The following is a 27,344-nucleotide window of genomic DNA, read 5'->3' as shown; positions in this document are numbered from 1 at the left end:
GAAGTCAAATCATCAACTGAAATCCATGCAGTCCTTTCTGACTGATACATAGAAAGTCTTTAGACTTTAAGGGCCCTATTTTAACGATCTAAGCGCATGGTCTAAAGCGCACGGCGCAGGTGCACTTAGGGCGTGTCCGAATCCACTTTTGCTAGTTTAACGACGGGAAAACGGGCGCATGGTCTAAACGGGTTGTCCCTATTCTCTTAAGGAGTAATGGGTGTTTTTTGGCCGTAACGTGCAATAAACCAATCAGAGTCTCATCTCCCATTTAAAAGCTAGTTGCGCTCGCGCCATGGCGGGTTCGCTATTTACATGACGGAATGTAATTTTTCATTTTTAAAAATGTTTGTGTGCTGCTGCGTGTCCCTGTGTGTGTAATATGCAAAATGTACGCGCGTTGTGCACCCGTCTATAGGCGCACATTACTAATGCTCTCTTTAAATAACAAAGAAAATATATTGCGCCAGACTTTAGACCAGGTTTGAGTTGGTCTATGGCGCAGTCTATTTTCTATTTCCTCAAAATAGCAACGCGCCAACAATACGCCTGAACACACCTCTTTTTTAGACCAGCACGCCCATGGGCGCACAAATGGGCGCAAATGCATTTGCTATTTAAACAACGCGGCGCAGGACGGGAAAATGAGGACTGCGTCGGGCTGAAACAAGCAAAAACACTTGCGCCGCGCATTGCGCCGGGTGTATGATAGAGCCCGAAAAGAGAAAGTCAGATTTACCACTGTTTCTTGACATTTAAGTCTTTTTTTTTGCTCGAAATGATGTGATTGTGGAAACTTTCTTGAGTATTATATAGTTTGAAGTCTGGATGAAGAGCATCAGCTCTTGCACCCTGGATTCGTTGAAGTCTGAGATTTTGTCACTGAAAGTTTTACATGCACCAGATGCACATTTCTGTGGCATTTAAGCTGTTAATCATTTTGCCATACATCACGCTACCAATACATGCAAAGTCACATATTGCAGTTCCTGAGAATGCTTGCTGTTTTATCTATGCTAATATCTCCTTCTACTTTCGCCTAGGGCTCTCATGGTAAAACAGAAGGAGAGTTTCAACTACTTACGCTATCCAGACAATTACATTATGGACTCTTGGCCTTGCATGGACAGCAGTGACCTCAGCAAGACTAAACCTAGACTGTCATCAGATGAAGAACTTGCAACTCTAAGTCTCCTCTATGAGGTCTGCAAGGTAACACAAAAATATATTTTTTAAAATATTTAAAAAAAATTATTATTATTTCTTGGCATAATTTAATTTGTATTATATACATAAATTATATTATAAATGTATTATTTTTAAGACCCCAAAAGAGCAGAAGTTGACAACATGTGCCCGTGAAAGCAGCATGTACATGGAGAGGTAAGTTTGACCATATACTTTTATGACTACTTTTTATGATTTATGAATCAAAGCGCTTTTATACTAAACATACAGTATAGAAGCATATATTGTATATATTGTATATAGTATAAGAGAGAAGGCAAGATGAAAATATGTCACGACAGTAGGTTATCCAGACGTAAAATGTCACATTTTCTCCTTCTAGTATATTGGTAGGTTGAGTAATTTAGCTAAAGATTATCTGAGGTCAGAGCTGGTTCAGCTGTTAATCCTCTTCTTCAACCCATCCCAAAAAGACTGAGTCACTACACAGCATCCTTTTGTGCAAGTGAAAAATAGCTGCCTGTAGAGCTTGCTAGTCTCCCCGATGTGCCGAGAAACTCAAACAGTGAGAAAAAAAAAACCCGGCGTTAGGTGGCAAACAGCTCCCGCCCAGTGTTTGGTTTTGCTTTTCATGCAAAGAAAGCTCCATAAACAATGCAGAGATTGAGCAAAGCTTTTATTGACTTTTATTTTATTTCATCATTGTTTAGGCAGCTAACAGTTAACCCTGTGTGAATAGCATTAGTGATGGAGTACCATAAAAAAAATTATAATATGCAGCTAGAAGGGTCACAATTTGTACTGTCATTTATCTCTCAGGACAACAAATAGCTCTTCCCCTGAACTGGCCACGCTGGAGAACGCTCACATCATGAAGCTGCTTTCTGAAAGTTTTTCCCCCAGTCACTCAAAGCAAGCATTACAGAGCACTGACAGCTACACCGGGGACAACTTGTATCCCCTCCTGCACCCAGCACAGAAATCATGGCCCTCTGACCAACCCTTTCTGGAGGTGACCCCAGAGGTTTGCAGAACATTTTAAAACACATTTAAAATATAAAATGTATTAATGTTATTTTTTTCCCCTAGTTTGAGCCATACCAACAGATCCTAAAATATGCCATGAATGCCTAAAACAGGTGCTTTGTTCTCTATAATTATCATAAATTTCTGACACTTCTGTTTGTTGTCTTCAAAAAACAGCCTCTTGCCTACAGCACGTTTGTGGGACAGACAAGCCCTGTATACTCGGAGTCCTACTCCAACTCGCCGCCAGACAGATACAGGTGAGACCGGCTTCTAAACTGTCTGAGCCTTTTCAAATCAGCCATTTTTTTTCCTTCGCATTCTTCTTCCTATATAAAACATAACTGTTTCATTTGGTGATTTTATGCAAGCTATAAAAAGCAATAGATATTAGTATGTAAAATACGGAGTAATGCCATTGCTTAAAATTCATTTGACTATTTTTCACAGAAATGACTTCCAGTTTGTTCTTGGTGCCCCACAAACTTCCCAGCACAAGACAACAGAAATACCCATGGCGTACCTCAATAAGGGACAGTTTTACCCCATCACTCTGCAGGGAGTGGACAGCACTGCCGGGGTGTCATCCAGCAAAGTGAAAGTAAGTTGTACTTTCAGACATAAATAATGGAAATTTATTCTTGCCATATAACATGTTTGTTCTAAGTAACCTGTTCCAAAGAGAAAGAGTTATTAGTTATTTAGGCATTGTTTAAAAAAGTTTGTAATCATGACGTGCAACAGCAAAGAAGCTTTGGGGGAAGTTTCCTAAAACTTCCAAACTCATGTGCCCTTGCATATTCTAGGTGTGACAGATTGGCTGTTTTGTCAAAGCATACACTGCCATGGTCAGTGACAAAGCAAAGAGAAAGGGTATTAGTGTGGTGACATACAACATTGCTTGGTAAACGACAAAAAGACTAGCATTTGTCCCGCAGGGAGTCACCACTCTCTAAAAAAAAAACACACAAAGTAACAGGTTCTAATAATGCTCCTTTTTCTTCCTCCCTCTCTCTCTCTCTCTCTCTCTCTCTCTCAGACGGTGATCATGGCTGTGTTTGAGAATGACAAGAGTCCTGAGATGCAGCTGAAGTACTGGAACCACTGGCACGCTCGACAGCCTACCGTTAAACAGAGAGTCATTGATATCGGTACGTTTCCTCACTATCACTCTACCTGCAAAAAATCACTCTACACTGCAAAAATCATTTCCATAATCAAGATTCTATTTGGTCTATTTCTAAACATCTAAATTCCCTGATAGGGAAGATTTTATTTTAGAATATATTTAACATTTATTTTTTATATAGCTTACCTCACTGGCAAATAATTTTTATTTTCATTTTAAGCATAACCATCAGGTATATTAACATGATTGTAAATAATTAGTTCTGGAAAATAAGACAATACTGATTAAGAAAATGAAGAATGTTTTTATTATATACCGGTAACTGGCTCCACCCATAATTAGATTTAAAGTAAGATGTAATTTGGTTTTGATTGAGTGTTTAATTTCATACAGTTTATATGAATAAATTCTTCTATATTTACTATCAGCTGACTACAAGGAAGTTTTCAGTGGAGTGAGTAACGTAGAAGAGGTGGCTTTCAACGCACTGTCCTTTATCTGGAACACCAGTGAAGAAGCAAAGGTACAAGCACATACACAGATCCACCTGTCACTTGTTTTTGTTAAGTGGGGTTGAAAGGAGGATCATTTAGAGGAGTGTCAGTGAGCAGTGGTATCTACGGTATGTGGCCTCCTCAGGCACCTGTCATCATAGGGAATAAAAAAGAAAGAAAGAGGGAGGGAAGGAAGTAGGGAAGAAGAGAAAGAGAAATAGGGCATTTCAGCATGCCCCCAGGGTAGTGATGGGTGGGACAACGAAACTCAGAGCAGGTGGAGCAGAGACAGAGAGCAAGAATACAATCCCTGTAACGCACTTTTATTGATTCAATAAAATATCAGCAACAGCAATGTTACAAGAGAAATTCAAAGTTAAATATGAATATTTTAGCTAATAATCGGAATAAACAATTCTTCCACCAAGTAATATAATTCATTAGTCTAGCATCTAACAATGTTTGGTTGCCAAGCAATGTAGCAACAATGCATTTTAAAAATCAAAATTTTAATTGAAATATTCCAACTGTTAACTGTTATTCAACCTTGTTGTGCCAAATGAATCAGCAGCTATGAGGAACTAGGAAGAAATGTTTGGAAATCAGCACCTGTTCACTCATTTATTCATTAATCATCATATTATTTAGGTGATTGTTTTTTTTATTGTTGTTTTACCTCCAGTTCCAACATGTTGAATCTCGCCATGTTGTTCTCCATATGGACACTCCTTTTCTTTGGAAATGAATTGGAATTATTGAACAATAATTTGCTTATGACACATCTAATGTGTCTCATCCCTGACCATTCGTTTTGTTTGAGACTTTTCAGTGATTTTTTTTTTCTCTGTATGAAATGTACTACCGTGTCATCTAGTTAAATAACAAATCCAGCTTCCTGTTTTACAAAGTGCTTTCTTGAGATTTCATGTATCTGTTGTGTTTTGCAGGTGCACATTGGCATCAATTCTCTGAGTACTGACTTCTCCTCGCAGAAGGGGGTCAAAGGTCTTCCTCTGAATCTTCAGATCGACACATATGATTTCAGCTCAGGGAACAACCGTCTCATTCACAGAGCTGTTTGTCAGGTCAAGATCTTCTGCGATAAGGTGAGCCAGTGCCCCCAAAAAAAGGATATATATATATATATATAAATCCATATTAAAATATATATATTTAATAAATATTTAAATATATATATATATATATATATAAATATTTTACATGTAGAATACTATTTTTATTTATTATAATCTAATTGTATTTTTATCTTTATAAATTTGTTGTAAGAAGCAATACCCAAAAGAGAATCTTATAACAGCATGAAAAGATGCACACATGCATTTCAAGGCTTAATTAAATGTAAAACTTGGATCAGAAACATTAAGTTTAATTATCAGGGCGTGCATTGGATCTCTATCGTTTATTTGGCTCATCTTGGACTGCGTCATAAACTGTTAAACAAAACATAGTCCTGAGTCACTGTTACCATGACCTACAAAGTTATTTACTTGAAAAGTGGCATATGTCTGAACTCCGATCTTTTACTGGCACATTTTCAATTACGTGATAACTTGTTTTCACTGAAGCAGAAAAAAAATAGACACTGAAGTATTTGTGCGTTTTTTTTTCTTCCAGTCTCTCTCTCTCTTTCGGTGTCTCTCACCCTTACTCTCTCTGGTACCTCTATCTTCTGATTCCTATTGATCCCTTCTGTTGAGCTGATCAGATAAAGGTCACCAGACCACCTTATCTCTCTCATCTCCTTAAAGCCCGTTTGTGTGTTCCACGGTGGCCATAGTTATTAGCTGTTTGACAGTGTATGGGGGAAATGCATGATGGGAAGATTAGATTTGACACACGTCTGACTGGTTTAGCATTACTGCATTGCTGTGGTTTCTCTAGCTGGATCAAATGCATATTTACTACACAGCTGGCATGTACACTAGATATGATCTCGGAGTTGTTTACAAGAATGGTTTTCAAAAGACAAATGTTATAAAACAGAAGAAGTAATTATATAAAAAAATAAAAATAACTTAAAATATTAAAACGTAAAATATTTTATTATTTATCTTACATAAAAAACAGAATGCCAAGCCATCTGTGCAGTTACAGTGTTTTAAGAGTTTAAAAGCTCTTTTGTATTGTTAATTATTGGTTAATTAAGTGTTTTGTAAGCTGTTCGAATATGCCAGAGCAGTTTGTAATTGCTCAGATTCTAAATGTTTTATTGTCCTTGAATGCTTGCAGGGGGCAGAAAGGAAGATGAGAGACGAGGAGAGGAAGAGAAGCAAGAGGAGGACCAAGAATGTTGCAGACTCCAGCAATAATAGTGAGTGCTGTCAGTCATGTAATTACAGCCTGAGACTGTCAGAGAACACCCATTACCACCCTACCAAAAGCATAAAGAAAATGCAGTTCATATCCTCCCCGTTTGGTGTCCATGTTCTGACCCAACAAGCCACTGAAAAGCTCAGCTAAACGGCTACTTAGGATTTCCTCCTAATTTGGCACAAGCCAAAACCAAAACAAACTTTTAAGCACATATTTTCAATGATGTGTAAAAGCGGGCTTTCAAACTCAAATTACCTGCGGGCCCCTAGCCAAACTGTGTTTTCCACCAAGGTCTAGTTTTCGTTAGTCATGCCTTCACAAAACATTTTCTTTTATTGCTTTGAATGTTCTATTAAAGCTGTTTTTCTTCTCCTCAGGTTGTAAACAGGCCCTAGTTTCCAGCTCTGTTGGAAAGGACTCTACCTACTTTAAAACTCTAGACGATCATGTCACACAACCTGTTTTATTCATCCCAGAGATGCACTTCAGCACGATGCAGCGCTGTGGCCTGGTATGTCTGTCTTTCACACAGACACACACATACACACACACACACACGCACTTCTTTATATCCTAGGATATGCAGCTTACCATAGCATTGTTGAGTCATGTTCACCAACACCCTGAGGGCTGACAGTATGGGAGCGAGTGAGGAAAAGTGTGGGAAAAAATGCAGTGGGAAAAAAGTGGGCTTGGAAAAGAATAGGAGAAAGTGATCTCGAGATCAGACATGCTAACTGGTGCGCTCCTGAGTTTACATGACAGTGAGCGAAACTCACCTGAGGAGGGGACGGCCATGCTTACTGACACAGGGATTAACCCGTGGGAGCTCAAACACACGCACACACACTTCTTCTGAGGGCGTTGAAGAGATGCTTTTCAGCTGTGTTTACACAGCCTAAGAGAGGAGAGATGGAGGCTGTTCCGACAGGCCTTTTTCCCACAGTCCAGACTAGCGCAATTCTCACTTGTTAGATTTCGACATTATTTCATAACATTAGTCTTTTGACCTTTTTACATGTAGTCACAGCCCATAACAGTGACTTTAGCATATTAGTGAAGGATTAGGAAGTCATGCGATCATCCTACGTTTTTTCTGCATTGTCGCACCTCTTAGTGATCAAGATGTCACTGTGATAAAGTTGCTATCATCGTAATCATCAGCGTGCGAACACGCAAGAGACAGGAGACCAAGCGACATATTAACAACCTTGATTTCATCTGTTTGTTTTTGTCCAGGTGCCCCCTGTTAGCCTGGAGGAAAGCGACAGAACATCATTGAAACGTACCAACTGCTACGCAGACGGCGGCAACCAGGTCAGCTCCCCGCCGAGCAAACAAGCCCGCCGAGATGAGCAACAGAGAGGTATGGAAGAGATGCAGTAACCTGGGAACATATCGATTTGTGCTACAAACCTGCCACAGTGTTTTAATGGTAGATTCTTTATTTTGTTCTCAGTTCTTCTGTACGTCAGGCGAGAAACTGAGGAAGTATTCGATGCCCTTATGTTGAACACGCCAACCCTCAAGGGCCTGAGAGAGGCGGTGAGTTTTTCAACGTCTCTTTCCGTTACACATATTTGTGAAGATCTCACCTCGAACCTTGAGAGGAACTGTAACTAAGATGTGACTCATGTCCCCTTTCTGCCTTCTCAGATTTCAGAAAAGTACGGTATGCAAGAAGACACCATTGGGAAAATCTTCAAGAAGTGCAAAAGAGGGTGAGTGAGATATATTTCCAAGCTAAATTCAATTGGGCAAAAACGTTTGGGGACAGTTGCAAACTGTGATTAAGTCACGAACACGGATAGAGGGATGTCGCAATGTTCTTTCACGGAGGATGAACGGCTGTTAAACCCTTTTCTTATAATCTGAGCTCCATCTCAACAAGCTGCCAGGAAGCAAAGTCGACCGACCGGGTTGACTGGAGATCTTTAGTGTTTGGAATGTGATGATTGCTGCTCCAAAAAAAAAAAAAAGAGGGTGAATTAAAAGCAAAGAAAAAGAAGGAAGACAAGATGATTTCAACATAGGTAGACTCATCTGACTGTGCTGTATGTTTTTTGTGGTTTATGAAGCTCAGGTAGAAACAATAGAGATGATGGTTCTGATAGGAAGGCAGCACTGGTTGTGTAAGAGACACTACGTGCAACCTAATGAAGCCAGGCTCTGAAAACACCATTTATCTCTATGGTTGGTGATCACCCATGACACCATGTAGACATTGGCGCTTACCTGTTCGCTCATCCATTTCAGAACATGTGTGGGACTAACTCCCCTCAGTGCATCATAAAGTATAAGGCTTTAAAGTAAAGCATATAATTGTGTGAACATGTTTCACAGCCCACTGGAGCGTTTGACCTACATAGGTCAAAGAAACATGTCCAGGACTCTATTAAAGGCATTTTATCTTAATCATCCTAGCCTAGAGCTGTGTAACTTGGAGCTCATCTTTCCCCAGGCCGTTAGCTGATGATATGGCTGAGGGATAGGGACAGGTTGGGCCGCATTCTCGCTCATTCTCTCGCCCCAATCTTCAATCAGACTCCCTCCACCCTCAGGGCTGGGAGAGCTGGCATGACCTCGCTGTTAGTCTGTCATACACCCGCACACCATATACATGTTGGCTGGCAGAGACGACTGTTGTGCCAAATAATTGTTTGCGTAAGTCATGAGATAAGGATTTGTGTTTTTAAGGATCTAAATCAGGGTCTGCCCTTAGGGAAGGACTGATGAATGCTTTAGAAGATTGTAGAGGAATGCTTAAAGGGATAGTTCACCCAAAAATGAAAATTCTGTCATTATTTACTCACCCTCATGTTGTTCCAAACCTGTAAGACCTTCGTTCATCTTCGGAACACAAATTAAGATATTTTTTATGAAATGTGAGAGCTCTCAGACCCTGCATAGACGGCAACACAACTGAAATGTTCCCAGGTCCAGAAAAGTAGTAAGGACATCGGTAAAACTGTCCATGTGACATCAGTGGCTCAACTTCAGTTTTGCTAAGCTACGGGAATACTTTTTGGGTGCAAAGAAAACAAAAATAAATTTTTTTTCAACAATTCTTCTCCCCCGAGTTACGTCTTCCGCCATTTTGGAGAGTATCACAATGCATACGCATGCTTTCACCTAAGCGTAAACAACGCAGATTACGTTCATGCGCGTGCTTTCTCCCCCGAACGTAAACAATGCTGTTAACGACGATTACACTCTTGGGTACTCCCCAAAATGGCGGAAGACGTAACTCAGGGGAGAAGAATTGTTGAAAAAATTATGGTATTTTTGTTTTCTTTGAGCTCAAACAGTATTCTCGTAGCTTCGCAAAACTGAAGTTGAGCCACTGATGTCACATGGACTGTTTTACCGATGTCCTTACTACGTTTCTGGACCTGGGAACATTTCAGTTGTGTTGCTGTCTATGCAGGGTCTGAGAGCTCTCACATTTCATAAAAAATATCTTAATTTGTGTTCCGAAAATGAACGGAGGTCTTACGGGTTTGGAACGACATGAGGGTGAGTAATTAATGACAGAATTTTAATTTTGGGGTGAACTAACCCTTTAAGGTTTCTTTCAGGTAGGGCACAGTTCATCTGTATATCATTCAGTGTCACTCAACAGCTCAACACAGTCATAATAACTAAAATAAGTAATTGTGTAATTCACAAATGACAATGACCAGGTGTCGAATTAAAGCGGTATGGTTTTTGTTCAGATGAGAAGCAACTTTAGAGATAATCTTTAACTTTGGAGTTTGTGTGTGTTTGGTTCTATAGATACGTGATATAATGGTACATATAATGGTTTGGTGTTTATAATATACCTAATCTTGCATGCTCATTTCCCATACTTTTACATTTACATTACCTTTGCTGTAATCTTATGCACACTTAAAATTAATGTTTAATAATAATTTTAAAATGTTTCTTTAATAATATTTAAAAATCTTTCATCTTTAATAATATTTAAAAATCTTTAGCAAATCTCAAAATGAATATCCATTTTTCATACAGTACATTATAATGTTGTGATGCCTAATTTTACTTATAGAATTTAAAATGCTTTTAATATTTAGAGTTTTATTATTTTTAATTGATTCAAATAGCTTAATTTTAATATCGCCAATTTTTTGGTTATCAGCACAATGTGTAAATATAAAGTATGGGCAAGAATTTTAACAAGAATTTCTATAACTTATTCTCTTTTTCTTACCATCAACAGGATCTTTGTGAACATGGATGATAACATCATCGCGCATTACAGCAACCACTCTGCCTTCCTCATCGAGATCACTGAAGTCATGATCAACCACTTCCAGATCACACTTATGGAGCTATAAATGACATTATCAACTAGTGACACTACACCTGGTGCTGCTGGCAGCTTCTTTCTGCTCTTTTGATCCAAAAGCATGACTATGAACCAGATTCTGCAGTGCCAGAACCGTCGCTATATAAACAGCTCACCTGCCAGCTCACATTTTCAGTTTTAGCTAGACATATCAATAATGAACAGTGTAAATAAAATTTTCCACTTTTGTACCTTTTTAAAAAAAATTTTTTTTATCTACAATAATTTTATAACATGAGCAATTATGATCAACAAGGTACATTTTCTGTAAATATAAATTGTAAATAGACAATTATCATAATGTTGTGTGTTGACATGATTTTAAAAGAGTTATATGTTATTATTTCAAAGATAAACATACCTTTTTTTGATGCTGCCTCTTTGCTGCTTATAATAGGCCCATCATTTCTAGGACAGGATCTGAGGCGTTTGTATCGCTTTATGCTCTGATGGTGGTTTGCATGTTTATTAATCTTGCCGCGTGTTACTTCAGCATACTTCCAGTCAGGGTGCTGTGTCTTTCAGCCTTTTAGTTTCACATCTGAAACGCTCCACAAACACACACGAGTGTTTTAGACCTTTAAGTCGCACATTTCCACCCCTAAAGAGCCGCGTATCTGTCAGTGTTTCGATCACCACATTTTGAAAACTGGCTCCACACATTTCCAATCTGTGTGGCTGTAACGGTTGTCAGGACAACCGGCCCTTTTATCCTCCGACATTTAAAAGTTCGGACGAACCACTGCAATATCGAACTTACCCAAATATCCGATTAAATAACGGTGACTTTTCATTTTGTGGATTTTGCTTCACAAAACTTTTTACATTTCAAATGCTTTGTATTGCTTTCAAACAATATTGATGTATTAAAGCGTGTTTTCCTTTTTTTACTGCCTGTTTTTATATGGAAAATAAAATCCAAAATCTATAACATTAAGTGTTTTGTCGATGGAAGACATTTCCTTGCTGAAATCATTTACAGCTACCGCTGTTAAACGGTGTGGGTCGCAATTACGTCGCACACAAACAAACATACAGCGCAGCCTGTGCTCTGATACTTGACTCTTATGAATCTTTTAACGAATTGCCTCAACGACAAAAGAGTTATGTTTAAATCAGTCTGATGAATCCTTCATTGAATAAACACACTGAAACCGTCAGAGCCGCTACTGAACATGACACATCGAATTGATTCCGTGTCAATGGGTCAATATTTTTATACAGTCATAGGCTGCTCTTTCTGTACACAAGAAAGCAAAAAAATATAGTTTGTTTATAATTCGCGTAATTTAATTTTGTCTCTTGACTATAAATGGCACAATCTCATCTCAAAATCTCCTATTGTTGTAATTTCATTTGAATATCAGAGATATTTAGAGATTTAGTCAGTCAAAACAGTTTTACACCTAATTTGCCTGATTTTGTGCCTCTGGAAAATAGTGATCTATGACATTGTTTTATGTTGAATATCAGAAGTTTCAGTGTATATTTGTTAATGAGAGATTTGTGGACACATTGATGTTTGTACATTTTTGGAGTAAAAGAAACATTGCTTTTTGAGTCAGAATGACCTAAGTGGCATGTTAGGGTTAGGGTTAGGGCCTATTATTTAGGGTTAGGGTTACCCAGTGTTAGGGCCTATTATTTAAAAAAATACTTATTATAATTCATGGAGTTATTATTTAATAATTTCATGAGTTAGATGCATTTAAGACATCTTCGATATGTACTTCAACCTATAGGCTAACTGAGTGAAATCAGTCAATTTTAATTTATAGTGTATTACCTTTTAGATATTGCTATATTTTCAAATAAATTTACCTTTCAGATGCATCTCTTTTATTGGGATTCTGTTTGTCACTGGTTATATACATTAATTATATAACTAAGCTGTATAAAATTTTAATGTAGTATTTTACTTAAATGTAAATAAATAAGGCAAAAGGCATCAAATCAAAAGGCATTTATTCTGTCTTCTTGTCCTATAGGTGACCATTTTACCCCACATTTTGTGTTATGATATCTAAATTAGCAAATTAGCATCACCATCATGCCCATGCTAAACTTAAATCTAAATATGTTTAACGTATGTTAAACATAAATGCACATTGTTCTTAAGAGGGCATCTCAACCTATACTTCACAGACATGTCTTTGTTCAAATTTTTCCTCATGTTTACCATAAGCCTTGTGGTAATGCAATGAAATCAGTACGCCTAATCAATGTAAGTATATGGACAAAGGCAATAAAATAAAATATATTAATATTTTATAAAAAAAAAAAAAACTAGCTAAAAGAACAAATGCACTTTTTCTTCTATAATACTATAATACAAAAATCTTCAGTGTGTTACCATCACCACAGGACCTTTATTTACATTTAGGTTTTATATTCATAATAAAGATCAAAGAGTATCAAATACATAAGGAGTATCTACATGTGTGTTCAGGAGTTAGTATATTTGTGCAGCTAATGTTTGGAGGTCAAAGCTCATGTACATCTACTGATTGACATATTTCTTTTGGGATTTAATAAATATGTATGTGTCTATATGGCCAAGATTAATACATATGATTATGATAGTAGGCTGGCTTTTTAAATTCATCTTCTTTTTCTTTCATCAGATCGCCTGGTTCAGCAGACAGTCTGCATATTACAGTCAGCACACGTCGGACTTGCTGTTTGTTCTGTGTGTGTGTGTGTGTGTGTGTCTGTTTGAAAGAAGGACGGGGGGTGTATCGAAAGCCTCATACACAAGACTAGGTGAGAATCAGAGAGTGAGGGATAGAGAAAAGACAGAAAGCAGAAGAATCCATCTCAGACTTAACAAAGAGAACAGCTGAATGATCATTCATTCTTCTGCAGAGAGGTGAGTGTATCACATCTCTGTTATGTGTGATTCAATTAGTGAAGCAGATGACTGTAACATCTCTGGGTGAATGCAAAAACCAGGTCAGGAGAGCAGGACAATGCATCTTGCATCTTGCATCTTTGCTTTTTGTCTGTGGGGTCTGTTGTGGCTAGTTTGCATATGCCTCATCCTGTTGATCCTTCTCAAGATGGAATGAACTTTTTATCTTTTGTGTTTTTAAATCGGAAAAAACAAAGCTTGACTGCTGTGGTTCCGATCACACTGTCATGCTGTTTTTCCAGATATTTAATAACTAGTGTGGTTTGAAGACAAGGCTGTCACAGTGTGAGCAGCCACATTTTGTTGGTGTGGCAAATTCTGTTGTTTTCATTAATGTACAGGTACCAGTGCACCCTTTTAAATGTTTGTTTTTGGGTTGCCATGCAACAAAAGTGACTGGAACAGGAAATTTGTGATGATAGACTTGACATTAAGAGCATGCAGATTGACCAAACTGTTGAAACGTACACCCACACCCCTCTCACAGATACCTTTGAATGTGATGTTGTCAAGAGTCCGGTTAACAACCAATGAGATGATGAAAATACTCCACAGACTTGTTAAAAAAATATTGGGTGTCTGTGAGGGTTCATGCATTAAAAATAGGTGCTTTTTATAGCATCCTGATAGACTTGACATTAAGAGCATGCAGATTGACCAAACTGTTGAAACGTACACCCACACCCCTCTCACAGATACCTTTGAATGTGATGTTGTCAAGAGTCCGGTTAACAACCAATGAGATGATGAAAATACTCCACAGACTTGTTAAAAAAATATTGGGTGTCTGTGAGGGTTCATGCATTAAAAATAGCTGCTTTTTATAGCATCACATCATTCGCAGAGTCTCTTTTGTCCTTGTCTCATGGAACAGACATCAGCTCGCTCTCTCAGCTCCCAGACATCTGGCTTCCTGTTTACGTATATATCCGTAAGACTGTTTCAAAATGTATCCAGTTCACACTATCAGCGATAACACAACCACACATTTGCGTCAGAAAATGATGTTCAGAGACTAGCACCTGTGGCTGATAGTGCTAGAACCATTTCAGATGTAACACAAAACATGCAACCGTAGGATCGTCCAGGTTACTGTCTCTTAGCAACAGTGGGCCATTTACCTCCACTGTGCTGGTTGCCAGGACTGACGATGTTTCTTAGAGCTCAAAAGAGAGAGTCATCGGCTAACAAGACATTCATATATGCACTCTTTCTCTTTTAGATCTAACAGACTGTGAAACCAGGAATGCACTTCTGCCAACGGGTGTCTGAGGAGATTTAAATGAAAGAATCTTCTTGAATCTGATGCGAGTAGATCAAGTATAACTGAAATTATATTCTTTTCACCAGGTCTTTGCCGGTGGTTTCTAGCTTAGCATCATCCTGAAGAGCTGCACATCGACAAAGACGTGATGCACACTCCAGCATCCATGCTGATGGGGGTGGTGTTTGCTCCCTTGGGCCTTGTGCTGGTGTTCACTGCAGCGATCACGCCGCAGTGGAGGGAGGGACAGGCGCGGCTGGGTGCGGCAGGGCGTGGTGGAGCAACGGAGCTCCTCCTTCTCCGTTCGGACGGCCTGTGGGAAAGTTGCTTGCAGGTGGTGCACTCTGAAGTCAAAGAGTGCTGGCCCGTGTCTGGGTCCTACCAGCAGGATGCTCGGGTTCGAATGGTCCAGGGGATGGTGCTGTCGTCTCTTTTCCTGTGTGGCGCGGGGATTGTCCTTGCCAGCGTGGGCGTCCGCTGCTGGACCGATATCCCTCTTAGGAGTGTAGCGGCAGCTGGTGGCCTATTGGTGGCGCTGGCGGGTGTGCTCAGTCTGGCTGCATTAGGAGTGTACACCCATAATATTTCGAAGCTGGGGATCGAGGTAGATTCAACCATATCAGAGACACAAGGGCTCAACGTACACAAGCCACCTCGACTAACGTTACACCCGGCCGGGTCGCTCTATTTCGGGTGGGTGGGAGCTTGGGTACAGGTTCTGGGAGGGGCCGCGCTGCTCTTTGGGTTCAAAAGCATGAAGTGTTCATCCTGCCACAAGCAGAGACTCAAAGATAGTGCAGAGATGTATGAGGTGAATTGTTAGATGGACCAAACGTTCCCAAGAGCTCAAGAGACTCATGGTGTTTAAACACATTGAGCTTGCACATGACTCATTGTAGTGCACTGGTATTGTTTATGAATTGGACAAATAAGAAATGGGAAACAGTATGCAATGTTTCTAAAGAGAACTATATTAAAATATGTATGAAACCGCTAACTGAAGCCTTAAAAGGATACTCCACCCCAAAATGAAAATTGTCAAATTTTAATTTGGGGTGGAGTATCCCTTTAAGGCCTGTTCACACCAAAAACCATACTATAAAAGATAACTGTCCATACCAACAAATCATAACTTTGAATAATTATCGTCCTTGGTGTGAATGGGAGGTCGGCTCACACAGAACGTGTTTTTGCATGCGCTTTATAATTTTTTTATACTGTTTTACGAATAGGAGCTGCGTTTTTAAGTTTTGTCAACTTTTAAAAACACGACTCGAGACATTGCATTCCTTTTTATTCCCATGCGACACGCCTCATTTAAATGCAAAGATGCAGATTTTTGTTCATTATCATGACAGTACTGTAATATTCTTTCCAAAACCTGTTGTAAAATGAAAGCAATTGCTAGTGTCACTAGGCTGTTGGCATTTTGGGCTTTTCCTGCTAGTGCGTGAAATATGTGTCATGTGTCATTTCGCTCAAGCCTTATGGCTGGTAAACAACAGTGTTTATTTGTAATATATTGATCTGTAATTATTTACTATCTGTACTTGATAAATCTTTACGTTGCAAATAGCCTATGTGTAGCTATTGACAGTGATTCTATATGTGGTAGGCTACTGATTAAATGTTTTTCCTGCTGCCTATGTCATGTGAAATGACTGCCTGTAATATTTCAGTCACCAAACCTGCTCAAATTATCTATTGGCTTGTTTTGCTAACTAATAATGATTTTACGCCAAACAACTTGTTTGGGTTAGGGTTAGGAGAAAACCCCCCCCCCCCCCCAATCAAATATTTTACTTGACTGGTTTAGACAATCTGATAAAATTTTACACTAAAAAATACACCAAAACTGAAAACCACTGAAATCGGAACAGGTGTGGTGAGATTGGCTTTGGCTCTGCATAAACATATAGTAATTGTACACTTTTTTATAAACAAGGAAAATGACAAATATAATTCAAATCTCATGTTTCTATTTTTCATATCTCTGTTTACACTTTTGTGTATATAAACAAAAATTAACAGCAACATCCAATAAATGATTATTACATTTTGGGACCTTTTCCTTTCTCTACACTACAGGAGCATGAAGACACAAAAACACACAAGTCTTTTAACACTCACTGCTCTCTTTATAGAGATGAGTTTATCAGTCTAGGACAAAAATGTCTGTTTTTATAACTTGCTTTTGTCTTGGATAAACAAAATAAAAATTTGGCCGGTGACATTTAAAATAAAGCTTCAGATGCAAATATGTGACCCTGGACCACAAAACCAGTCATAAGGGTAAATTTTTTGAAATTTAGATTTATACATCATCTGAAAGCTGAATAAATAAGCTTTCCATTAATGTATGGTTTGTTAGGATAGGACAATATTTGGTCGAGATACAACTATTTGAGAATCTGGAATCTGAGGGTGCAAACAAATCAAAATATTGAGAAAATCACCTTTAAAGGGGTCATATGATGCGATTTCAATTTTTCCTTTCTGTTTGGAGTGTTACAAGCTCTTGGTGCATAAAGAAGATCTGTAAAGTTGCAAAGACTAAAGTCTCAAATCCAAAGAGATATTCTTTATAAAAGTTAAGAGTCAACCATGCTTACCTAAAACGGCTCATTCTAACATGCCCCCCCCCCACATGTCTACGTCACGATGTGCGAAGATTTGCATAACCAAAGAATTAAGGCGTAACTTTTATTCTCGCTGTAGTATTGTTTTTGCCGCTGCTGCCAGGCGCTGTGTGTTTCGTTGTGAAAGCGAAACTACTTTGTTTGGCCTTCCAAAAGAGGATGATATCCGCTTCGTCATGCCTGGAGCTGATCCGTGTTGGTCGCTGAGGAAATACATCAACTTCGTGCTGTGAATCGCCGGATCGGCTTTCACCGTGGACGAAGCGGAGTCCAGCCCGGGATCGTCACATGTGGTTGCCGCAAGCCCGCCTCCGCTCACTCAAGCCAGCCTCCGCTCACTCTAGCCCGCAGGCCTCCCCTCACTCTAGCCCCCGGCCTCCGCTCACTCTAGCCTGCAGGCCTCCCCTCACTCTAGCCCCCGGCCTCCCCTCACTCTAGCCCCCGGCCTTCGCTCACTCTAGCCCCCAGCCTTCGCTCACTCTAGCCCGCAGGCCTCCGCTCACTCTAGCCCCCGGCCTCCGCTCACTCTAGCCCCCGGCCTCCCTGTCTCGTAAAAAGACAGTATAAATCGTTATAATCCGTAATTAAGTCCCCACTGGATGTAACAAATGCCTTGTTTATAATGGGTTTTAATGTTTTTGTCTCAATGCTCCGGCCGGACAGGGCATCACAGTATGGTGAGGGGCGTAACATTTCCGTCACACGCTTGAGGTATTCGGCCAATCACAACACACTGGATAGCTGGCCAATCAGAGCACACCTCGCTTTTCAAATCGATGAGCTTTCTAAAAATCTACGCGTTTCAGAAAGGCGGGGCATAGAGGAGAAACAATAATGTACAGTATGTGGAAAATAATGCGTTTTTTGAACCTTAAACCGCATAATCTCATTACACCAAATACACAAAAAATTTTAGCAACATCATATGACCCCTTTAAAGAGCTGTAATTCCTAAACCTTTCCTCCAATTTTGATGAGAATACTCATATTCATTATATAACTGTAACTTGAATAGGGTTTTTTTTTTGCTATTGCTAAAAATATACCCCAGCGACTTAAGACTGGTTTTGTGGTCCAGGGTCATATATAATATATATATATATATATATATATAAATACAGCCATTATATGCATGATTATACACTGTTGGTATAAAAACACTGAAAGACTCAAATGAACAGGTGACTGGAGTGTGACCAAAACATGACCAAAACACAGGGCGCCACTGTGTGGCAATTCTGGGGAAATGACCATAGCTGGGCATTTAATACAAACTATGCACAATGAGGTATAATTTTTTTCCTCAGGAAATATAGTTTTTGAGGCTGCTAAACTTGTTTTCAGGATCTGCACTGCCATAAATTGTCTACATAATAAAAAGAATACATTCTTATAAAAGCAATACTTTCTTGTCCATCATGTCTGAACATACCAGAAACATTCATAAAATATTTTTTATATATTTAGGGAAACCTTACACACATACCTGACATAAAAACAAATATTCATCATATTAATATAATTAATCTAAAATATATATTTTTAAAATTACATACATCAGTATAATCAACATCCTTTAGCAAGTGCTTTAAGTTAGATTTGTTCTTTTGCCAGCATTATGCAGTTCATAATAAATTCAGTGATGGTTTATTGTGAATCAACAGCAGAAGTAGTTTTGAAAAACTCCAGATGATAGACCTTACTTCTGGTAAAACAGTCAGTGCTCTGTCCCAGATGGCTGCAGTTCGGATCTATATATTTATCCCAGTGTTGCACTTTCATTTCTCGTTTCGTTATATATTTTAATACAGTACAGGAAGGAAACGGTTGTGTTCACAGAATCTGCGCAAGTGTCATATGTAAAAGTATTTCTCTGTAGTTTCGTCTGTGACTGTGGTATGCGTTTGCATCGGCACCTGTGTCTCTGCAGAAGTGGAGCTTCCGTCAACAGGTGTCTCTGCATCTACCAACTGTTCTCCATCACTCAGATTCAGTGTGCTTGCCCCATTGTTGGTCTTGGACACTGTGTCTATGCTTGGCGAGACCGTCTGTTTGTACTGTCTCTCAATGTCCTGCAGCAGCTCTTCATTGAACTGCTTCCACTGATGGTACTTCTGCGGTGAGAACTCAGAGTCCTCCAGGATCTTGTTAATCAGGTGAAGTTCTGCTTCCTTCGCCTAGGAAACACCAGCAGGCCAGTGAGAAATGAAGAGACCGCTGTGTGCCTGACCTACTCTACCTGGGTATTTACATCCACTACCAGTCAAAAGTTTGGAACAATTAAGTTTTTTTTAATGTTTTTGAAAGAGGTCTCTAATGTTCAGCAAGGCTGCATTTATTTGATCAAAAATACATTAATTAATAAAATAAAATCAAAACAAAGTACAAGCAGCAATATTTTGAAACTGTATTACAATTTAAAACTTCAGTGTCATATGATCCTTCAGAAATCCTTCTAATATGCTGATTTGGTATGCAATGATTAATAATGGATCTTATATCAATGTTGAAAACATATTTTTGTGGAAACTGTGATACATTTTTTCAGAATTCTTTGATGACTATAAAGTTAAAAAAGAACAGCATTTATTTAAAATATAATTTACTGTAATTTTTAAAAATCAATTTAACGCATTCTTAATAATAATAATAATAATAATAATAAAAGTATTGATTTATTTTCTTTTCAACTTACTTTCCCCAAACTTTTTGTATGGTAGTATAGCACAGTTTTCACATAAAGAAAAAGAAGCACATCTGTTTCAACATAAATAATAAAGAAAGTTTCTCGAGCACTAAATCGACATGATTTCTGAAGGATAATGTGAAAATGAGATTTTAAAATATATTAAAATAGAAAACAGTTCTTTTAAATTGTACTAATATTTCACAATATTACTGTTTTTACTATATTTTTGTTCAAATTATTTAATTAATCTTGGTGAGCATAAGAGACTTCTTTTAAAAACATTAACAATTAATGTAAATTTTTTCCAAACTTTTGACTGGTTGTGTAGTATTTTAAACTGTCCATCTATTATGATTGATGCGAGTAGGAAATAATAATAACAACAGTTTGGGTTGGGTTGTTAGTATGAGTGTGTAAATGCATGTCTTACCTTAAGTGTGCTCTGAAGGGCACGGAGTGTGTGTATCTTCTCATTGATAACAGGGTTTTTGTTGCGTTTGATGAAGGATTTACGTAGCTGGTCATGAGTCGTCGGCTGATTCTGACCAATCAGAGACACTCCTCCTTTCTTCAGGCTATGGAACATTTCATCCATCTCATCTACATTTCCTGAGAGACATAGTGAGATTTTGCTTGTTTAATGAAAGTATTGTTTTTTTATTAAAGAACGGGTTTTATCTTGACACAGCTTTGAAAGGGCTATAAGGATTTAAAGATACAAGATATTAAGAGGCTTATAAAATTTTTGGATGATCCTTTACCTGCAATTTTACTGCCCCCTGCTTGCGAAATGGTTATTGGCTCTGACACCCTGTTCTGCTTTCCCTTTGTTCGAGGAAGTGTGTTTGATTGTGTTTGAGCTTTCTATGACAAAAGAAAGAAGAAACTCTGTTAAATATTCTATGTTCTAAAGGAAAGGTACACAGTCATTTCCCACATGTGTTAGTTTGGATAATGGAAATAATAATAATAATTCTGTTTATTATAAAATTCTGTATTTATTGCAGATGATCTAAGGAGCTCTTTTCCACAAAATAAAGGTCAAGTGGCAATATTCTACTGTACACAACATTTCAAAAGTTTATTACTCTTATTTAGCAAGGACCCATTCAATTGATCAAAAGTGACAGTAAGGACCTTTATAATGTCACATTAAAAATCTACCACGGTTTTCACAAAAATATTAAGAAGCACAACTGTTTACAACACTGATAATATAAGAAATGTTTCTTGAGCAGCACATCAGCATTTTAGAATAATTTCTGAAGACTGGAGTAATGGCTGCTGAAAATCCAGCTTTGCCAGCACAGAATTAAATAAAATTGTATAATATATCAAAATTATAACAATTGTGAAATAACAATTTCACAAATGTATTGTTTTACTGTATTTTTGGTTAAACCCCAAACTTTTGAATTGTAGTGTAAAAGTATCTAATTTTGTGTTCCACAGAAAAAATTAACTCCTACAGGTTTGGAACAACAGGAATGTTTGTTCTCTGTTCGTGCATGTCTATCTGTTTTCCCTCACCGTATTGACTTTCTTCCGATGAGAAAGTGGTGAACGGGACGATTCCTCCTCAGATTCAGTTTCACTGTAACATTCTGACAACAAAAACATTTTACATAGACTAAGTAGTACACAAACAGCATATATACCATGAAAAATTCATTAACACACATAAAATAAGGAGGCGGAATAAATATATTTCTGACAGAATCATAATCATATGACACAAAATATACACTCATAAGCTGACTGCTGATTTTCATGGCTGTCCGATGATTGACAAAAACGTGAAGAGGCTCTCATGTAGCATTTTATTGAATCAAAACTGATATTTTAGTACAGATTTAATTTGGCATTGCATATTTTCACAGAACTTGGAGCCGTCACAGAACCGCCTTAACTTGGCAGTGTAAAGATGCCAGCTATTGAAAATAACTGAATGTGAATGTGTTGTTTTCCTACCTTCTTCATTGTCTGGCTGACTTTGAACATTTTTCTTATGTTTCTGAATGGCTGTGATTAAGCAATTAATCCATCTGTTGAGACAGAGAGAGAGAGAGAGCTCACTAATTTATCACCAATTCACATGTCTCACAAGTTTCCATTTGCACTTAGTGATTTGTATTGTGTTGTATTAGGCGAAGGCCAATAGGGGGCAGAGGTGACCGGTGAGAAATCCTGAATGTGTAAAACCTAATGAGTGTGTGTGTGTGTGTGTGTGTGCTGTAGTAAAGAGCAATAATAGGAAGTATGAGTGATGATAAGTGATGGAGAATAGTGGACATGAGGTGGGAGTGTTTAAGAGGTTAAAGGCTCTGGCATTCACATAATCTCCAGTGCCACAGAACGACATGGTTGCTCTCTGTGTCAGACACAGAACGTCTGCTGACTCACTGCTTTACTGCAGTTCCTCATGTGCTACTCAGGTCAAAGTCATTAAGAGTCTTTGTAGAGTTCAAAGCTTTTCATAATGGAATGAAAATAATGGACATAAAAGGCATAAAACTCTTTAGAATAGACAAATTGAGTTGCCTGATATTGGTCTAATATTATCGTTTGCCAAATGAGTGGGAGAATGATACATGATAGTTAACATAACTGCCCATGGTTCTCTCCTGAACATCATATCATCAGCTCTAATTTTAGAGGTAACAAGTACCTGACCTCCACTGGTCATGGGAGAAATCATGAAGTGTAAAAGAGAGCTCCAATCTGTAGTGCTATTACATAAGGTGTTCATCCCTGAATTACTGCAGAGACGCCATGCAGCGGCTGTTGAATTATCTGACCAAACACTAAAAAACTAGTTATTTTCACAAACATATGTTTAAAAAAAAAAAAATATATATATATATATATATATGTACAAAAAATTCCAAGCCTTTCCAGCCCATTCATGGTATCATATTAAATGATATTAAAAGTAAATTGTGGAATTTCTTTGCCATTAGAATAATGCTTCTCAACCAGGGGGCCGATCCCACTAGGGGGCTTCAGCAAGCTTCCAGGGGCCCAAATAAGACTTAAGATTATTTAAATTTAGCCATATATTATGCCAAAAATCATTAGGATATTAAGTAAATGTTCCATTAAGATATTTTGTAGATTTCCTACTGTAAATATATTAAAACGTAATTTTTGTAATTTAAAACGTAATTAGTAATATGCATTGCTAAGAACTTCATTTGGACAACTTTAAAGGCGATTTTCTCAATATTTAGATTTTTTTGTACCCTCAGATTTCAGATTTTCAAATAGTTGTATCTCGGCCAAATATTGTCCTATCCTAACAAACCATACATCAACGGAAAGCTTATTTATTCAGCTTTCGGATGTATAAATCTAAATTTCGGAAAATTGACCCTTATGACTGGTTTTGTAGTCCAGGGTCACATTTGACCATTTTTATTCTCAGTAATATAAAGCAATATGACATATGCACTTTAAAAGATATTAATTTTCATGATGAAGAATAAATTGCCCCTGCAAAGTCTGCTAGATCAAGGTAGTCTACTTCACTAGCACTCGAATTACAAGGTCTGGAATTGTGTCAGACCTTGTGAGTCTGTATACACCATTACCTGACCTATATATTAATAAAACAGTGCAGATAGTGTAAAAATACTCGGCTGTCAATATATGCAATCTACTCTAAACTCCCTCACACTATTTGTGAAGTCAACCTATGAATCTCTTATAGTTGGCTATGCACATTAAACTTTAAAAAAGTACTTTCACATCACACATTCCAACCCTAAAAATGCAATGTCATTGCATCTAACACATCTATTTTAATTCAAAGGTCAAAGCACAATCATTTGCACATGAAGAGAAACTGCAGATGCGCAGCAAGATCTAATCATTGTGACATTTTGCCACTTTTTACAAAACAATTTGTACAAAATGCAATGCCTCTCTAAGCCATGTAATTCTCAGTCATGAATGACTGTCGTTTGGATGCAGCGGTAGAGAAAATGCATACCAGTTTATATGCAACCACACTCACTTGCTCATGTCTTTTACATTATCAGCAGCGAAGAAAAAATTCTGGAAGCGCTGGTGGCACATTTGAAATACACTAGGAGATAAAGAGAAAGAGAGAAAGAGATCAGATGATAATACCCCTTAATCTTAGGGCAGAGGCCTTAGCAGCTTAATGAAACAATAAAAACTCATTTGTCATCATGGTGGCAGGTTGTGCTGTTCAGTGTCTGTGGACTGCGGGGGAAGATCCGAGGAATGTAAAGTGTAATTCTGTTATTCACACATCTCTGGCTAACTGCCCTCCTGCGTCTGATACTCTCGCAGCCAACCACAAACATAGAGTCCGAGGAGACCGACGACTTCTGTTTCTTTATGACAGTGTGAACACAAACAATCAAGCTGAACGGGGTTTAACGTTCAGTCAACAGATACGCTTCCCTTCAAATTTGACTCGGCTGCAAATAATGATTGGGTTACCAGAACCAGCATGTTCTGTCTGGTGCAGAAAATACTCACTACTTCCTCTTGTGTTCTCCTGCGCTCTCTATATTGTAGCTGCCGATCTTGATTAAGCCCTCCGCCTTCTCCTCCTGCACAAATATATGGGTTCAATAATTATTTTAAGTACATCTACATTACCAGATTTTGTTAAGAGATAGAAATACACGGATATTATAATTCTGGCTGATACCGATAAGCTGATAATTAGTCTCATGTTATGTATAAAACGCAGATATTAAAATTTTACACTATTTTGTCTCAGTAAGTTAAAGGAATAGTCCACCCCAAAATAAACATTCTGTCATAATTTCTATACCTTTCTCTCCATCATATCGTTCCAAACCTGTATGATTTTCTTTTTTTGGGGAACATGAAATGTAATATTTTAAAGAATGTTGGTAAATATACAGTTTCCCATTGACTTCCATTGTGTGGACAAAAAATACAATGGAAGTCAATGGGTATCAAAACAGTTTTTACCAACAACAGAAAATTACATTTTCATTTTTGGGTGGACTATCCCTTTAAAAAGAAAACTTGAAAATCTTGTAAATTTTAGTGTTGTCAAACGATTAATCACAATTAATCGCATCCAAAATAAAAATGTTTACATAATATATGTGTGTACTGTGTATATTTATTATGTATATATAAATACAAACACATGCATGTATATATTTAAGAAAAATGTTATGTTTATATATAAACTATATTTATATATAATATAATAATATAGATATATAAATGTATATACATGTAAATATTTTAAAAATATATACTGAATGTGTGTGTATTTATATATACACAATAAATAAACACAGTACACATACATATATTATGTAAACAAAAACTTTTATTTTGGATGCGATTAATCGCGATTAATCATTTGACAGCACTAGTAAATTTACATCACAATATTATAATGTACAGTATGAACATTATGGATATTCATTGTATGATTTGTTAGAGATTATATTTTACAGTTATTAAATGTTTTTAATATATTTCTTAGAGAAAGAAAATAAAAATTGTTTAAAGATTAACTATAAATGAGCATTAGATGACGAAAAAGGTCATCTAATTGTAAAAATAGAAAATAAAGCACAATTAAATATCCAGTATCGGCCAAATTTAAAAAAAATACTTAATATCGTCCGTCCAATATGTTACAAATACATTGTGCATCTCTAGTACAGATGAAAATGCTTTCAAGGAGGGTTTCTTTCAGTTTTACAAAAAATTCTTAATATAATAATTATGATACTTCTAATTGGTTACACAGATTGGCGCTTTATAAACACGAGTTTACTTCGTACCGCTTTACAAGTAAACTCGTACTAACCTGTTGGCTGGTATACCAATACAGTGTAGGACCTTTCAGGACGAACCAAAATCTCTGCCATTTCTGAGTCATGAAGACGTTTGTTTCTTTTCTCTTCTTCCAAAGCCATCCGTCACAGTCTGGGCGGCCAAGTTCACGACAGGACACCCTCCTGCGGCTCATCGCTGTCCGTGTTCCTTAAGTGTGCATACGTATCAGGGTAGTGTCATTATTTTGCAATGGATGAAATAATGTGTCCTAGAAAAAAATACTGTGAAAATAATGAATGAACAAATCCATGCCTGACCTTTAGTAGAGCTCTTTTTGTTCTCCTTTTCCTCCTGCGGTAAAAAGAAATGTAAAATTACTTTGAGATCACAGGGTTTAAAGAAGCCTTTCTGCTGATTTCATCAGATTGCCACATTAGAAACACTTTATTGTGAGATGCCCCAACAGATGCATCTCAATGACTCACGGCACTCAAGTTCATCATGCTCAAGAGCAGAAGTGAGACAAATCATTATAGTATCTCTCCAAAATGCTTTTTGACTACAAAAGTGTACTGAGTTGTATGTCATACCAAATTAATATTTATAAATGTAATAAAGGTTTTTAGTTCTTACTCTTAGTCCTGCCATGTCAGGACAGGAGCTTGTGCTGGCTCGGTTGAGCTCTGAGCTTTGTGGGGATGGACTCCTTTCTGCAGATGAACCTATTTCCAAACTCTTTCGACTTGCTCGCTGAGAGTCTATAAAAGTGAAGACAGATTTAAACATTTTAGCGAGCTTACAAGATGAAATCATAGCTGTAAATGTCTGTAAGCTAAGCAACAAATCTATATGCGTAGCAACAAAGAATACCAAAGAAACTATGGGTGATGAAAAGTCTAGCTTAAAGTAGAATCAATTAAAGTGCTGGTCCAGGCTATTTTATGTTGTTTATATATAAATATAGCTAATGAACAATATTTTTTTCTTTCTTCAGGACATACTTGGGCCAATTTTCGATTTCTATACATGAAGAGTTCAGATGCAAAAGCCTCTAAGTACGTCTGACGTTTTTCTTTAAAATTAGCATTTCTTTCTGGCTACTATGTATAGGTTTCTATGTAAGTACTGGTACTTCTGAATGGGCTGAGGCTGGGATTTAGTGCATTTGAAGTGAAAGTACTTGATGAACATATACTATGTGTGGAGAGCATTCACTCAGTATCATTATCTCATTTTTGACCAAGATGGCTTTTAGAGGCTTTTGCATTGGAACTCTTTGTCAGGCCTGTGTTCCTGTCTCTTGTGTTTTGTTCCCCAAGTTCTAGTTCTCCCTTGTGTTTCCTTATGCCCATATTTGGTTTGGTTTCTTGTTCTGGTTGTCTCATTATTAGTTGATTCCTCGCACCTGTCTGTCCCTTGTTAAGTTTAGTATAAATGTGTAGTCTGCCTCATGTTTTCTTGTCGAGTCTTAAACGTCATTCCATGTGTGTCTCCTGCGCTCCCTATGTTAGTGT

At 37.6% G+C, this 27,344-nt stretch overlaps 3 protein-coding genes across 10 annotated transcripts in view; 2 read left to right on the top strand and 1 right to left on the bottom strand.

Moving 5' to 3' along the window:
- The window catches only part of LOC107711784 (grainyhead-like protein 3 homolog), a 12,845-nt gene extending 2,088 nt beyond the window's left edge, over nt 1-10,757 (top strand). Inside the window, exons 2-15 of one of the 2 annotated variants that reach the window (XM_016516844.1) lie at nt 1,044-1,203; nt 1,325-1,383; nt 2,008-2,212; nt 2,392-2,474; nt 2,665-2,815; nt 3,254-3,365; nt 3,772-3,866; nt 4,785-4,943; nt 6,088-6,169; nt 6,549-6,682; nt 7,411-7,537; nt 7,631-7,716; nt 7,828-7,892; nt 10,394-10,757. In XM_016516844.1, coding sequence (XP_016372330.1) covers nt 1,044-1,203; nt 1,325-1,383; nt 2,008-2,212; nt 2,392-2,474; nt 2,665-2,815; nt 3,254-3,365; nt 3,772-3,866; nt 4,785-4,943; nt 6,088-6,169; nt 6,549-6,682; nt 7,411-7,537; nt 7,631-7,716; nt 7,828-7,892; nt 10,394-10,511 — 1,636 coding nt within the window. In that variant the 3' untranslated portion in view covers nt 10,512-10,757. Of the gene's footprint in view, nt 1-1,043; nt 1,213-1,324; nt 1,384-2,007; nt 2,213-2,391; nt 2,475-2,664; nt 2,816-3,253; nt 3,366-3,771; nt 3,867-4,784; nt 4,944-6,087; nt 6,170-6,548; nt 6,683-7,410; nt 7,538-7,630; nt 7,717-7,827; nt 7,893-10,393 lie in introns of both variants that reach the window. The other variant, XM_016516835.1, reaches the window with a different exon arrangement.
- A 4,088-nt stretch (nt 10,758-14,845) lies between these two features.
- Nucleotides 14,846-15,520, top strand: LOC107711800 (claudin-23-like). The gene has a single exon (XM_016516853.1). It carries the CDS (start codon nt 14,846-14,848, stop codon nt 15,518-15,520), a length of 675 nt encoding a protein of 224 aa, XP_016372339.1.
- A 2,894-nt stretch (nt 15,521-18,414) lies between these two features.
- LOC107711740 (connector enhancer of kinase suppressor of ras 2-like) overlaps nt 18,415-27,344 on the bottom strand; it is a 47,762-nt gene continuing 38,832 nt past the window's right edge. For 6 of the 7 annotated variants that reach the window (XM_016516785.1, XM_016516807.1, XM_016516795.1 and 3 more), the window contains 10 exons: nt 26,464-26,588; nt 26,148-26,181; nt 25,862-26,037; nt 24,535-24,608; nt 24,041-24,112; nt 21,997-22,070; nt 21,556-21,629; nt 20,787-20,889; nt 20,456-20,634; nt 18,415-19,513 (listed from right to left, as the gene is read on the bottom strand). In XM_016516785.1, the coding sequence (XP_016372271.1) occupies nt 19,190-19,513; nt 20,456-20,634; nt 20,787-20,889; nt 21,556-21,629; nt 21,997-22,070; nt 24,041-24,112; nt 24,535-24,608; nt 25,862-26,037; nt 26,148-26,181; nt 26,464-26,588 (1,235 nt within the window). In that variant the 3' untranslated portion in view covers nt 18,415-19,189. The remainder of the gene's footprint in view (nt 19,514-20,455; nt 20,635-20,786; nt 20,890-21,555; nt 21,630-21,996; nt 22,071-24,040; nt 24,113-24,534; nt 24,609-25,861; nt 26,038-26,147; nt 26,182-26,463; nt 26,589-27,344) is intronic. The other variant, XM_016516801.1, reaches the window with a different exon arrangement.

This window comes from Sinocyclocheilus rhinocerous, unplaced genomic scaffold, assembly GCF_001515625.1.
Source record: "Sinocyclocheilus rhinocerous isolate Xijiao unplaced genomic scaffold, SAMN03320098_v1.1 scaffold2117, whole genome shotgun sequence".
NCBI classification, from domain to species: domain Eukaryota; kingdom Metazoa; phylum Chordata; class Actinopteri; order Cypriniformes; family Cyprinidae; genus Sinocyclocheilus; species Sinocyclocheilus rhinocerous.
This window is presented reverse-complemented; position numbering and strand designations above follow the sequence as displayed.

Coding starts and splice junctions, on each gene's coding strand:
- LOC107711800 (XM_016516853.1), top strand. CDS start 14,846: ATGCACACTCCAGCATCCATGCTGATGGGGGTGGTGTTTGCTCCCTTG.